Here is a 14,219-nt window from a genome sequence, read left to right on the forward strand (position 1 = left end):
TTCAGATTTTGTTCTGGCTTCTAAACAATTGAGCCCTGTCCTCCTCTCACATCAAGCTAAGTTGCTGTAAGCCAGTTGTATGCCAAAATATAGGTAGCAAGGGAATGAGATAGCAAATGAGATAAAATAAATAAATAATAGGATAGGGAAGAAATATTTTAAACAGGGACTGACACGCCTGGTTCAGCAAGGTACTGACGGACACTCTAGGTTTAATGAGCTCCTGGGCAGTCCCAATGAAGTCCTGAAGGAAACGATGTATGCTAAAACACATTGCTGAACTGGGGCCAAAAAGAGCCACTTCCTTTGCTGTTTCTCCTGCGTTCCCTTTGCTAGTATTTCATCTGTTTCTATAAGATCTTTCTCCCTTTCAAACCTAGATCTCCTTCTGCTTCACTCAGTAAGGAAGCAACAGAGCCAGATTCAGAGCTTGTGTACTCAGGTCGGAATCCACTGAGGTCAATGATGTGTAATCCTAGAATACTCAAGGAGTTAATAGAGGAGGTATCTGAGCCTCTAGCTATTATCTTTGGAAAATCATGGGAGACGGGGGAGATTCCAGAAGACTGGAAAAGGGCAAATATAGTGCCCATCTATAAAAAGGGAAATAAAAACAATCCAGGAAACTACAGACCAGTTAGTTTAACTTCTGTGCCAGGGAAGATAATGGAGCAAGTAATTAAAGAAATCATCTGCAAACACTTGGAAGGTGGTAAGGTGATAAGGAATAGCCAGCATGAATTTGTAAAGAACAAATCATGTCAAACTATTCTGATAGTATTCTTTGATAGGATAACGAGCCTTGTGGATAAGGGAGAAGCGGTGGATGTGATATACCTAGACTTTAGTAAGGCATTTGATACGGTCTCGCATGACATTCTTATAGATAAACTAGGAAAGTACAATTTAGATGGGGCTACTATAAGGTGGGTGCATAACTGGCTGGATAACCGTACTCAGAGAGTAGTTATTAATGGCTCCCAATCCTGCTGGAAAGGTATAACAAGTGGGGTTCCGCAGGGGTCTGTTTTGGGACCGGCTCTGTTCAATATCTTCATCAACGATTTAGATGTTGGCATAGAAAGTACGCTTATTAAGTTTGCAGACGATACCAAACTGGGAGGGATTGCAACTGCTTTGGAGGACAGGGTCAAAATTCAAAATGATCTGAACAAACTGGAGAAATGGTCTGAGGTAAACAGGATGAAGTTCAATAAAGATAAATGCAAAGTGCTCCACTTAGGAAGGAACAATCAGTTTCACACATACAGAATGGGAAGAGACTGTCTAGGAAGGAGTATGGCAGAAAGAGATCTAGGGGTCATAGTGGACCACAAGCTTAATATGAGTCAACAGTGTGATACTATTGCAAAAAAAGCAAACGTGATTCTGGGATGCATTAACAGGTGTGTTGTAAACAAGACACGATAAGTCATTCTTCCGCTTTACTCTGCCCTGGTTAGGCCTCAGCTGGAGTATTGTGTCCAGTTCTGGGCACCGCATTTCAAGAAAGATGTGGAGAAATTGGAGAGGGTCCAGAGAAGAGCAACGAGAATGATTAAAGGTCTTGAGAACATGACCTATGAAGGAAGGCAGAAACAATTGGGTTTGTTTAGTTTGGAAAAGAGAAGACTGAGAGGGGACATGATAGCAGTTTTCAGGTATCTAAAAGGGTGTCATCAGGAGGAGGGAGAAAACTTGTTCACCTTAGCCTCCAATGATAGAACAAGAAGCAATGGGCTTAAACTGCGGCAAGGGAGATTTAGGTTGGACATTAGGAAAAAGTTCCTAACCGTCAGGGTAGTTAAACACTGGAATAGATTGCCTAGGGAAGTTGTGGAATCTCCATCTCTGGAGATATTTAAGAGTAGGTTAGATAAATGTCTATTAGGGATGGTCTAGACAGTATTTGGTCCTGCCATGAGGGCAGGGGACTGGACTCGATGACCTCTCGAGGTCCCTTCCAGTCCTAGAGTCTATGAGTCTATAAATTGCCAAAAATATACCAGGTCTGGATTTGGCCCGTAGTCTTGTGGTTATGAGGTCAGTGGCCTTTCCCAGGGAAATGTAATCTGAAGCCACAGACTGAGAATGACGACAGATGGAGCACCCACTGGCTAGCCGGGGACAAACTAAATAAAAACAGAAACCTGAAAACATCAGAAGGAAAACAGCAGGGAACAGATAAAAGATAATGTGATTTCTGATTGATGATTAGATTTTAAAGCTTTTCTAGAGACAGACCATGGCACAGTTTCACTGCCAGTTATAAAACTTAGGCCAAGGAAAAATGATTGCCAGTGCCTTCGGTTGTGTACTGTTCTCACACCTCATCCTGCTGGCTAATTCAGAGTGCAGTGCGTGGGTTTCTGCATTCAGGTACAGGGTGCTGTGCACACTAGCCCTAAGTGCTATGATAAAAGCAATGAAGAACGCAGAAGGTGACAACAGCACCTGCTCAGATGTCTGGGAGTGTCTGCTACTCTCCTTTGCCACAGGGAGAGAAATTTAAAAACTGATTACTTTAGATCCCTCCCCCTCTAGAGGGCTATGGATATTATGTCAATGAAATCTATCCCAGTGGGGCTAGTTCAGGTAGCTTTTTCCATTTCTAACCGCACTGTACTCGCTGTCACGACTGCCAAGGAGTAGTGCGATTCAAAAACATCTACTAGCTTTTGCCAACTGGAACCAGACACCATCAGACATAGCACAGAATTGTCACTTGTCCGGGGCATTAGTGCCTCAGATTACAATTTATAGTCACAGATCATCCGCAAAGATTTCAGCTCCTTGAACTGAAGGGAGTGAATCAGAAGGCTCTTTAGTGAGAATTCAATTGGAAATGCCTGACAAACACGTAGGAGCATGATTTTAAATGGGCCTCGACCTGGCCTCGAATTTTGTCCCCACAATCAATTCACTTCTGCAGCCAATCAGACTGTTACTGCATGTGACTATTTGCATCTGCAATCCATTTATTTTTAGTTATTTTTTCACCTTTGTGGGCATTTGGCGCTCCCAGCACCTTAAAACATTCTAAAATACACAATTACAAATACACAATTTAAAACCCAACACTACAGTGCATCAGTTTTCCTAGTGAACAAACTTTCCAATGAATTGACCTGGCTACAGCCTCTCAGGGAGGTGGACTATTTATGCCAATAGAAGAACCCCTCCCAGCGGCGTAGGTATAGTCTACACTGAAGTGTGGCTGCAACCCAGCTCTGCCGCTGGAGTGTGTTAAGTGCAGACAAGCTCTTGGGCAGATAGCCACAACTTCACTACTGCTGGTACCCATGCTAGCTAGATTAAAGCTAGCTCAGGTATGTCTACACATATTGCAATGACTCCTGGAGTTGGAAAGAAATCACAGCGCAAAGTTGGTGGTGTAAAATTAGAGGACACTTTACAAGAATATAGCCCTTAATTCAGGCTTGGTTCAGCAATTATCTATTAAATATTAAGAACAATTCACTGAGGGATAAGCAGCTATGTAAACACAAAGCCACTTAACACGTATGATATTGTAACTTCACCTTAATTCATATGTACTTCATATATGCAATTAATATTTAGCCTGCAATAATTATAATTAAATAATATTTAGTTCATGGTATCTGTAATATTACCCAGTTTTGGATGGTTAACAGAGAAATGAGCATGAAATCAGAATGCATTGCAGCATGTTTCTCTTTTTCATACTGTGATGGCAATAACAAGCATGCAGATAATTGTGTCATATGCTAAGCCCCTTGGTGCTGGTGATTGGACCTTTCCTGGACAAAAGTAATATGGACCAAATTAATCCCTAGGGCGTTAACTATTTAAGGCACATGCAGTAATGAATCTGGCCCAATGTTTTCATATCAGTGCTTAACACTGGGAAATACCAACCCATGGCTGCACAGAGTCAAAAAAAAAAATCCAGCCAAACAAACCAGATCAAAAATTCACTAACGTTACTAAGCTGTACTTACTCTGCTTCTAGAAGTGTAGTTTCAAAGTGTAAAATAAGAACTGAACACAGCCAGGAGGCGAACAGGGGTGGGTAAATTTCCATAACCTATACGAGTGTGCTAGCTATAACCTATTTGTGTTCTGGGAAAGCCCAACCCAGCTGTGATGTGGCATAAACGCCTCAGAGCTTTGGTGCGAGAAAAAGAACAGCAAAAAACTGGTGGGGAATATTCAAAAGCAAAAGAAAGCAGAGGTGCAACCAATAATCGTGAAGTTTTTACAAAGTAAAATACGTGTGGACAGGAAAAACACAAAGCCAAGGAAATACTGTAGGCTGATCTGCAGTAACATAAAGGAGGGATTTGTTCAGAATTGGCTAGGCTTAAGCAGCTACTGATGATTTTTTTTTGGCGACACTGCAAAGAATCAATACTAATGAAAAAAATCAATCAATCTCTGTCATTGGCAGGAAGGGAAAACTGATGCAGACTGAGCAATTAGTTAGCAGCTGGAGGTCTTCACCTTTATCTCCTTGACGAAGGAAGCTGTTTCGCCCTCGATAATTGGCTGCAGCAAAGGGCTTCTCCGCTTGCTGGAGGGGGAACCCTGTGACAGGTGTTAACAAGTAGGTTATATTGTGAACCCCTTTCTCCTCCACCACCTGTTCTCTTGCTCTCCTCATCTCCATGACTCTTTTAGCTCATCCAGATCATCATAAGAAAACTGCTTCTTAAAAAGAAAAAACTTCTGGAAAAAACCTTGAAGCAGAGAAAGGTTTTGTTTTTTTTCAAGTCGCTGCTTAGCAATGGACATCAGTGCCAAGTGCAGGCAAACACAACACTATGCATGGAAGGGCCAGCTGTGCATGAGCGGGAAAATAAATGCTTTAAGGAAGGGGAAAACAAAAAAAAAGCAACCCCATAGATGTATAAAGACAACATGTGGCTCTCTGCAGCTACGTTATATGCCCTGCAAAACTCCACAGGCCGATTTTCGAAAGCGCTCAGCACTCATGGCTGAGGCCAAACTTTCAATAACTCAGTTCTCATTTAGGCACTTAATTGACATGGCTGGATCTGCGAAGGTGCTCTGCCCCCAAGAGCTCCCACTGTTCTCAGAGAGGTGGGGAAAGGGGAAAGACATGCCCCATTGCTCTCAATGGCAGCTGCTGGGGGCTGACTGAGCACTTTTGAAATTCTGGTCATTTCATTTTGGTGCCTGAATGGGAACTGAGCTCCTTGGAGAAGCTGGCTGTAAACTGCCAAGAGGTGGCTGCTGGGTTGGAAAGCTTCCTTCTACTTGCTAGCCTTACGTATCTAGTTCATACAGGGGACTAATCACAACAGTGATTCCAGGAGTTTCGGGATTTAAAAAAAAAAATACAACAGGACATGCAGAGAACGCCCAGAAAAGTGTGCTTGCCAGTGTGTCTGACTGCTCTGAGTAACACTTCGCCGGTCTGTTCTTCTGAACAGACACCCTGTCCAAACAGCTGCCAAGACACAAGCATGGCCTCGCAATAGTGAAAGGACAAAGGATCATTCATGAAACAAAGAGCAGGCAGAAACCAATATAAAACAGCTTACTTTCACTGGCCGGGCGAAATGAATGTGCATATGTATTTTATAGTACGATAATTTTAGGGCCAGTGACAAGAGCAATACCAGATGTGTGACGCAAGGAGCTTCAAATTTGGGTCACTGAAGATAAAAGCATGTCGGTGGAGCGGATGACAATGGCCCTGCAGGACAGATGTGTGGGACTCCGTGGAAGCGGTAGCACTCCTTGCATCAACTTAGAAAGCAGCAGCAGACATTTGTGTATTCTGCTAGTAAGTGTTGCAGATTGGGAGACTGGGCAGTCTGGCTGCTGATGCAGTTGAGCTCCTCAGCAGCGTAGGCAAGACACAAGTCTCTATTCCTGCCAATGTAAGTAACCAACACCGAGTCTACGATGTTGAGGGAAAAAGGAGGTGAGGCCTTAGCCAAAAACCATGTAGTGAAAAATCAACAGCAACCCAGTGGAAGGAGGAGCACCAGAAGGTGAAAAGTGCTCAACATCCAGCTCTGGGGCACTGGAGTCCTTGACCAGCTCGACACTAGTCCCAGTTGCTATGGTATCATTGACTTGCAGTCGTTCAGATACTTGGTTCTTTGGTGACCAGGGAGGTTGGGCCTCTGTAACTGTGCAGACGTGTGATTCTCCTGTCCTCCTCCCACCCAAAAAGCTCCCTCACCAAACCAAAGCAATCCCCCCTAGAGAAGTGCTGTACTCACAATAACAGGGATGGTGTTGGCCCTGGAGAGGATCTGTTTGACCAAGCGGTACCTGTCATACAAAGGCTTCATCACCTGGCGCTCATTTTTTGTTACCTGAAAAGCAAGAAAGAATGGGACCATGAGGCTGGCAGCAGATACTCTAGTCTGTAATGTAAGCTCCTGCACCCTCATTTATCTGGGTTCAAAAGAACGGTGTGCTAACGGCAATGGTCCTGAGATTAGTATGGGGGGAGGGAGAGCTCAGTGGTTTGAGCATTGGCCTGCTAAACCCGGGGTTGTGAGTTCAATCCTTGAGGGGGCCATTTAGAGAACTGGAGTAAAAATCTGTCTGGGGATTGGCCCTGCTTTGAGCAGGGGGTTGGACTAGATGATCTCCTGAGGTCCCTTCCAACCTGATATTCTATGAACTTTGCCACTCTGACCTGCCAGTGTACCTTTAGCCCTGCTCTTCCAATCCCTGGCATAACTTCCAGCTGTGTGATGCTTTTGTAATATGGTTAATCGGAGGTTAAGACATTTAGGCTCAAGCTAGTATTCATTTGTCCTCATCATAACCCCCACCCCAACACACACACACTAGGCAGTCTGCGTCTATGGCCACTTCTGTACTCGTGGCCAAAAGCACAGGGCTCACACCCACAGTCTTGTGTCTGGAATCCCAGAACAGACCTAGGAACAAAGGAAAGGAGCTGTGATGACTAACTGCCTTCCCTTGGAGGCCCCTCCCCAAGCATGCTGAGCTACAGCCCTTATGTAAAATGACATTGCAATGACCCTCCTCTGCCTCTGCACTTTCTCCCCTAAGATGCCTGCAAGTTGTTAGCATAGAATTGCTCATTTTACTCTCCAGCTCATCTTCTGGAACAAAGCTAGGGAGCAAAACTCCCTTGTAATGACTGCGGAGAATGTAGGAGAAGAGAGGGGGAGATTTAAAGCGACACTAGCTAAGAGTGGTACATGAGAAAGTGAAGCTCTACACTTCTACAGAATCGTTTGCTTAAATGGGTTTCTGTATCTTTAATATCTTGTGGGTGAGACTGGAAACCAGCAACTAGACTATTTCACATGACCATGTAGTTTATCCTCTTCATTTTATTCACCAGTGTCTTACCGCCACCCTGGGTCTGTCCTTCCACTGTATCTTGGCTCTAAGTTTACATTAGGAGGCTCTTAGGGCAGGGCCTTTAACTGTGATGTCATTTCTATCTACCTACATTAGGATTTTAAAATGCTGCTCATCACTGTAGTATCTGAGCAACTCCCACGTAAAACCGATAGCAATAGAAAAGTCCCTCATGTAAAAACTCTGCTTGGGGTAGGGTGTGCACTTTGGATAGTTTAGATTTTATTAATTTACTTTTTTGCTGTTTTGTTTTAGGTTGATTCTTTTCAGGATAGGTTTGAGTTTTTTTCTCTAAAGGTGTTTTTGCGGGGGTTGGTTGGGTGTTTTGGATAGAAGGGAGGAATGTAACCAGCAGTACGGAGCCCAGAGATACACCACCCATTTACAGGACTCGCAAGGCCAGGTTCACCACGTCTTCACTGGGTTTCATGCTGATGTGATTATATTCATTACTGGTGCAGTCAGTGTTGCCTTGTAAACTGTGAACTATTGTCTGTAACTAGATGGTTTTAATGGTGTTACAAGGGCACAAAATGGAGTAATGCAGTGGTGAATCCTCCCTGCCTAGGCTATGTTGGGACCCAAAAATGGGTAGAATGCCCTGGCACTGCTTTGCTGTTGGACCATGCTGTCCTTAAGGGTTAGAAAACAACATGAGAAGGTGCCTGTTGAGGGAAAGAACCGAACCGTCAGTTAATGCCATCTCAAAGAGGATAAACTCCCATGTTTTGTAAAAAATAAAAAAAAATAAGGTTTGGACTGGGAAAAAGAATCTCTAAGTGTGCAGAGGAAATGGAGGCTTCTTACCCGTCACTAGAGGTTCTTCCAGATGTGTGGTCCCTATCTGTATATCTGAATATTTTCATTATTGATTTCGATAATGGCATAGAGAGTACACTTATAAAGTTTGTGGCTGATACCAGGCTGGTTTGGGTTGCATGTGCTTTGGAGGATAGGATTAAAATTCAAAACGATCTACACAAACTAGAGAAATGGTCTGAAGTAAATAGGATGAAATTCAATAAAGGACAAATGTAAAGTACTCTACTTTGGAAGGAACGATCAGTTGCATACATACAAAATGGGAAATGACTGCCTAGGAAAGAGTGCTGCGGAAAGGGATCGAGGGGTCATAGTGGATCAGAAACTAAATATGAGTCAACAGTCTGACAAGGTTGCAAAAAAAAGCAAACATGATTCTGGGATGTATAAGCAGGAGTGTCGTAAGCAAGATACGAGAAGTAATTCTTCTGCTCTACTCTGCACTGATTAGGCCTCAGCTAGAGTATTGTGTCCAGTTCTGGGCACCGCATTTCAGGAAAGATGTGAAGAAATTGCAGAAAATCCAGAGAAGAGCAACAAAAATGATTAAAGGTCTAGAAAACATGACCTGTGAAGGAAGATTGAACAAACTGAGTTTGTTTAGTCTGGAAAAGAGAAGACAGAGAGGGGACATGATAACAGTTTTCAAGAACATAAAAGATTGTTACATGGAGGAGGGAGAAAAATTTTTCTTCTTAACCTCTGAGGATTAATGGCATAAATTGCAGCAAAGGCAGTTTAGGTAGGACATTAGGAAAAACTTCCTGTCAGGGTGGTTAAGCACTGGAATAAATTGCTTAGGGAGGTGGTGGAATCTCACTCAAAGGAGATTTGTAAGAGGAAGTTACATAAACACCTGCCAGGGATGGTCTAGATAATACTTAGTCCTGCCCTGAGCGTAGGGGACTGGACTACATGACCTCTTGAGGTCCCTTCCAATCTTACAATTCTATGAAAAATCAGTTAGCATAACGGAGCCTTTGGTCAAAATTTCAGGCCCACGCCATGTGGCAAACAGCAGCTAATGAAGAACAGATCATTTCTTGCTTCATTAGAGTGGCTCCAGGAATTCTGCAAAAATAGATTCTCTGGTTTAACTATAGCTGTTCAGTCCCTACCTCTGCATGCTCATCTGACACCAGTGCAGACCCAGTTACACAATAAATCTGAGCTCCACTGATTTTTGTTGTTTTTTTATTTTATTTTAAGTGGCCCAACTGTCCACATTATCCTAGATCTCTCAGTACTTTTCCACTGTAGTAATGCCAGTAGTTGGAAACAGGAAAGCTGGTCAGCTGTAGCCTTCCTTGCTACTAGGTTCAGTTTTGCTGGGTTGTAAAAGTAGCTTATTTAAAACAATTAAATAGTTATGCTACTAAAAAACAAAGAAAAATATATTATAACAACAGGCCAGATTCTGCCCCCACACTGGTTTTACATGGGTGTACATTCATTAACTTCAGTGGGGGATTACCCCTGATTTACATCACTGTGAGAGCAGAATCCAGACTCAGAAAGGAGACAGGAAACACAAATTACTTCCCTGGAATGGTTTGTTGCTGTGCCTTACACAGTAATAAAAGTCTAATACCTAGATGGCTGAGTGTAGGCAGTAATAATCATGTGGCCTTTGAGCAGCCATGTAGATAGCATTGAGAGGGGGAAATTAAAGTAAATAATTTTAGAACAACAGGCTGAGAAGCAAATATTTCAGGTGTGAGGGAAAAGAAAGAGATCAGAGACTCCAAAGCATCAGCACAATGAAGGGGAGAGAGAATTTGCCAACTTGGCACCTTCGGATACATTGGCAGCAGAAAGCAGGCGAAGTGGAACTAGAAAACTTTAGCATTTACCAGAGGTGTGCGCTGTTTAAACAATTGTTACAACGGTCTCAGAAAGGTGACAAATGAATTTGCGCTCTCTCATATTATCAACGTCACAAATGAGTTTCCTTTTACATCCAGCCAGCCTCCACCAGCACAAGGCTCAGGGATACCAATCATAATTAAGAGCCTGTTGCTCTGATAGACACCAAACTTTGCAGTTAATGCAAGGCTAAAAACACTTCTCACCAGATGAGTGATTGCACTGAGTAAAGGGGCTGGGACTGATTAACAAAATCATTGCGCTTTTTTCCCCACCAGCGTAGGTGTTAGTGTACTTATAAGGTGGAGGGAGGTTAACTATGAAAGGCGAAGACAATTCAAGCAACTATTTTACATGGGTGTGGCTGTACGTACCGGTCTTCCATGAATGCTTTCATAATACAAGAGTGCTTTCTGAAGAGCCACTTTCTCAGCTGATATCTCATCTCTAGTCATGTCCTATATAAAAGATGGAGCGAGGAGGAAGAGAAAAAAAAAGTCACATTTCTGCACTCAGAGAGCACTGGGCTTTAGCCTTATCTGCATTCATACTGTACTCTGAAAGATTAAGCCACATTATTTTGCAATAAAGCCTGCAATACTTGCCACTACTTCCCTGAATCCCTTATCCTGTGATGCACTTTAAAAAATTGTTACCATAACGGACCCATGTTATGTGCTATGGAAACAACTTACAGCTAAATGACATTTAGATTTCAGGGGTACGGGTTTGTGTGTTCATCTAGGGGATTCATTAGTTTTTTCCGTGCTTTGAAAATGTAAAATGCTTTAATTGTTAAAGTTTATTATTTATTTTGAAGTAAGAGGACATAATAGTGTAAGTCTTTCACGAGACACTTGCCCTTCGAATCCAACACCATTCATTCTCTTGTCCCATCACTGCACTCAATATTACAGTAGCCCACACAGAACGAGCACTTTTGAAATCTCTCAGCTTGCAGCTTTTTGTCTTGCAAATCCGAAGTGATGAGAGAATTCTGTCTGCACCTTTTCTAAAAGCAGTTGTCAGAGATTACATTTTTGTTTTTCAAAAAAAGGTTTTGCTTAGTAGACATGTCAGCAAACTCAAGGCCTTAATGTACAAGGCTATCAACATTTCAGGAACTGGCTACATCAGATCGAGACCGCTTCTCTGCCAATCACCCTCAAAGACAACCATGTAGTTAACAGGGCCAGATACGAAACTCTTAAGAGTGCAGATAAAGTGCCCTCAGACAAGGGCAATCGACTTTGAATGAGCTAGCAGGAAATGTAAGACTAAGCCAAAGCATCCCGCCTTCAGAAAATGTGAAAAGACCCACATGATTTGCCTAAACCTTCCCGTCATAACAGAAGATAGAGAAACCCAAACATGAGAAGGAGAAACCCACAAACAAAAGCATATCAAACACTTCTTGGAACCTGGGAGAGGCAAAGAACAAAATCCATTATGAAATTCAGTGTGGATAGTTCTTTGAGAACCTAAATGATCAATTCCGTACTTCAACCCTCTGGTGAGAGATGCCACGGAAAAACGAGAGAGAGAGAAAGACTAAGCAAGACCAATGTAGTATCATAATTAGATTATTTGACAAAAATTGATGTTACAGTACTCCAGTGAAAAGTAAAACTACTTTAAAAATGTTGTATGTTATACATATATCAATATCACTAGATTCTAAACTCAGCAGTTTGCAAGATGTTGCATGGATTTCAGAAGCTGTCATACAGCTGTGCATTACAGGACTGTATTTGAAGTCCTGATATCTAACCTGACCTGCATGCACTGTACCTTAATGTCCTCAGGCCGGTTCGTCTCTGCTCGTTTTTCTTGCAGCTTCTTCTGGATGGAGTCGAAGGTCACTTCCACTGCAGGTTTTGCAGATTTATCAGACAGATCTTGCTTCTTGTCATCTTCCTTCTCAAGCTGTGACCCAAAGCTCTTGGGGAGCGTGTTGCTCCGCTGGCGCATCACAGGAGCCAGATCCTCTTCCGATATCTTTAGTTTTGACTCTAGATGGATTTTTTTGGATGGGGATGGAAAAAACAGAATATTTTCAGTTACTGGGTAATAGCTCCACGAAGCGTTTCAAGATAGGTCAAAGTCAATCCAGGATATTTTCCCCCTGCCAGTTACTCACCTTTAAGCTGCTTCCGTAATTTTGCCAGTTCATTTGTCCATTTCAGCACCTCTGGGTTGGCTGCTTTGTCACTGTGGGAAGGCTAGACGAAAAGAACAGAAATCCACAGTGAAATCATTCTGAAAAGAGCAGTGAGAGAACCTCAAACCGAGATCTGTATAAACAGGTTTACTGCCTACAGCAGAGGTCTGGCCATAGCAGAGGGAGCCAGGAACTTCTGCTTTCCAATCACAATTCTATTTATTAACACCCTCTGTGGCTTGGGGCGACTTTCTTAAAACTTCCTGCCTCGGCTTCTCCCTCTGTAAAACATGGATAACAACTCTCATGCACGGGCGCTGGAAGGGTTAATTCATATGCATAAAGCACTCTGAACGTGGAAAGTACAAGATATTATATTGTAAAGAAGAAACGTTGAATCATCACTGCTATCTGCCTCAGCTGCCAAACAATGCATGTCTGGTGCTAGCTTTTCCTAACACAGACAAGACTGTTTCAGAACTAACCTTTTCTGGTTAAATCACTAGCAAATGTGGGTGTGTGTGAATCCTTTCTCCCTTAGAAAGCTTCCTGTGCCTCAGATGAAAACATCAGCAGTGACTGGAGTACAGTTCACATGTCCTGCTCAGCAACACTTTGCAAGTGTGAAGGAACCAAAGTCAAGGAGCGCATTCCCCATCCCTCCTGAGTACGAGTACCCTGGAGTTACTGCTTTCCTCAGAGTGAGAACCTCACTAAAACACGATGTGCATCCCATCAGCCCAATTGTCAATAAATAAGAAGTTTAACTTAGCCATTCTCTCACACAATTACCAGCTTTGGGCAGATTTACTAAACAGGTAATAAAAATCCTAACAGTTTCTTAGGGTATGTCTACACTATGGGATTATTCCGATTTTACATAAACCAGTTTTGTAAAACAGATTGCATAAAGTTGAGTGCACACAGCCACACTAAGCACATTAATTCGGTGGTGTGCGTCCATGTACCGAGGCTAGTGTCGATTTCTGGAGCATTGCACTGTGGGTAGCTATCCCGTAGCTATCCCATAGTTCCCGTGGTCTCCCCCGCCCATTGGAATTCTGGGTTGAGATCCCAATGCATGATGGTGCAAAAACAGCGTTGCGGGTGATTCTGGGTAAATGTCGTCACTCAATCCTTCCTCCGTGAAAGCAACGGCAGACAATCATTTTGCGCCCTTTTTCCCTGGATTGCCCTGGCAGACACCATAGCATGGCAACCATGGAGCCCATTTTGCCTTGTCACTGTCACCGTATGTGTACTGGATGCTGCTGACAGACGCGGTACTGCAGTGCTACACAGCAGCATTCATTTGCCTTTGCAAGGTAGCAGAGACGGTTACCATCCCTATTGCACTATCTGCCATTGTAAATTGGCGATGAGATGACGGTTATCAATCGTTTTGTACCATCTGCTGCTGTCATGGGTGCTTCTGGCTGGCCTCGCTGAGGTCAGCCGGGGGCACATGGACAAAAATGGGAATGACTCCCCGGGTCATTCCCTTCTTTATGTTTTGTCTAAAAATAGAGTCAGTCCTGCCTAGAATATGGGGCACGTGCACTAGAGAACCAGAGAGCACAGCCGCTCTGGGTCAGAGCCCCAGAGATCCTGCAGAAATGAAGAGCTGCGTGCCATTTTAGGTGGTGCCCCTGCAACAACCCTACCCGTTGCTTCCCTCCTCCCGCAACCCTCCTGGGCTACCGTGGCAGTGTCCCCCCATTTGTGTGATGAAGTAATAAACAATGCAGGAATAAGAAACACTGGCTTGTTAGTGAGATAAAATGAGGGGGAGGAAGCCTCCAGCTGCTATGATAGTCCAGGCAGGACATCAAAGGGTGGCAGGGGGGCAGAGGAGTGCATCTTCCCGCTGCTATGATAGTCCAGGCAGTACAGAGTCTTTTCTTTAGACATGAGAGGAAGGGACTGATAGAGCTCAGCCTCCAGTTGCTATGATGAGGACGGTTACCAGCTGTTCTGTACCATCTGCTGGGTATGACCAGGAGTC

The 14,219-nt window shown here is 43.4% G+C and overlaps 1 protein-coding gene across 12 annotated transcripts in view; it reads right to left on the reverse strand.

Moving 5' to 3' along the window:
- The window catches only part of FAM13A (family with sequence similarity 13 member A), a 234,699-nt gene that overhangs the window by 11,134 nt on the left and 209,346 nt on the right, over positions 1 to 14,219 (reverse strand). For 11 of the 12 annotated variants that reach the window (XM_050943999.1, XM_050943995.1, XM_050943997.1 and 8 more), the window contains 5 exons: positions 12,194 to 12,275; positions 11,845 to 12,065; positions 10,428 to 10,511; positions 6,240 to 6,335; positions 4,486 to 4,569 (listed from right to left, as the gene is read on the reverse strand). In XM_050943999.1, the coding sequence (XP_050799956.1) occupies positions 4,486 to 4,569; positions 6,240 to 6,335; positions 10,428 to 10,511; positions 11,845 to 12,065; positions 12,194 to 12,275 (567 nt within the window). The remainder of the gene's footprint in view (positions 1 to 4,485; positions 4,570 to 6,239; positions 6,336 to 10,427; positions 10,512 to 11,844; positions 12,066 to 12,193; positions 12,276 to 14,219) is intronic. The other variant, XM_050943998.1, reaches the window with a different exon arrangement.

Source organism: Gopherus flavomarginatus, chromosome 3, assembly GCF_025201925.1.
Source record: "Gopherus flavomarginatus isolate rGopFla2 chromosome 3, rGopFla2.mat.asm, whole genome shotgun sequence".
Lineage (NCBI taxonomy): Eukaryota > Metazoa > Chordata > Testudines > Testudinidae > Gopherus > Gopherus flavomarginatus.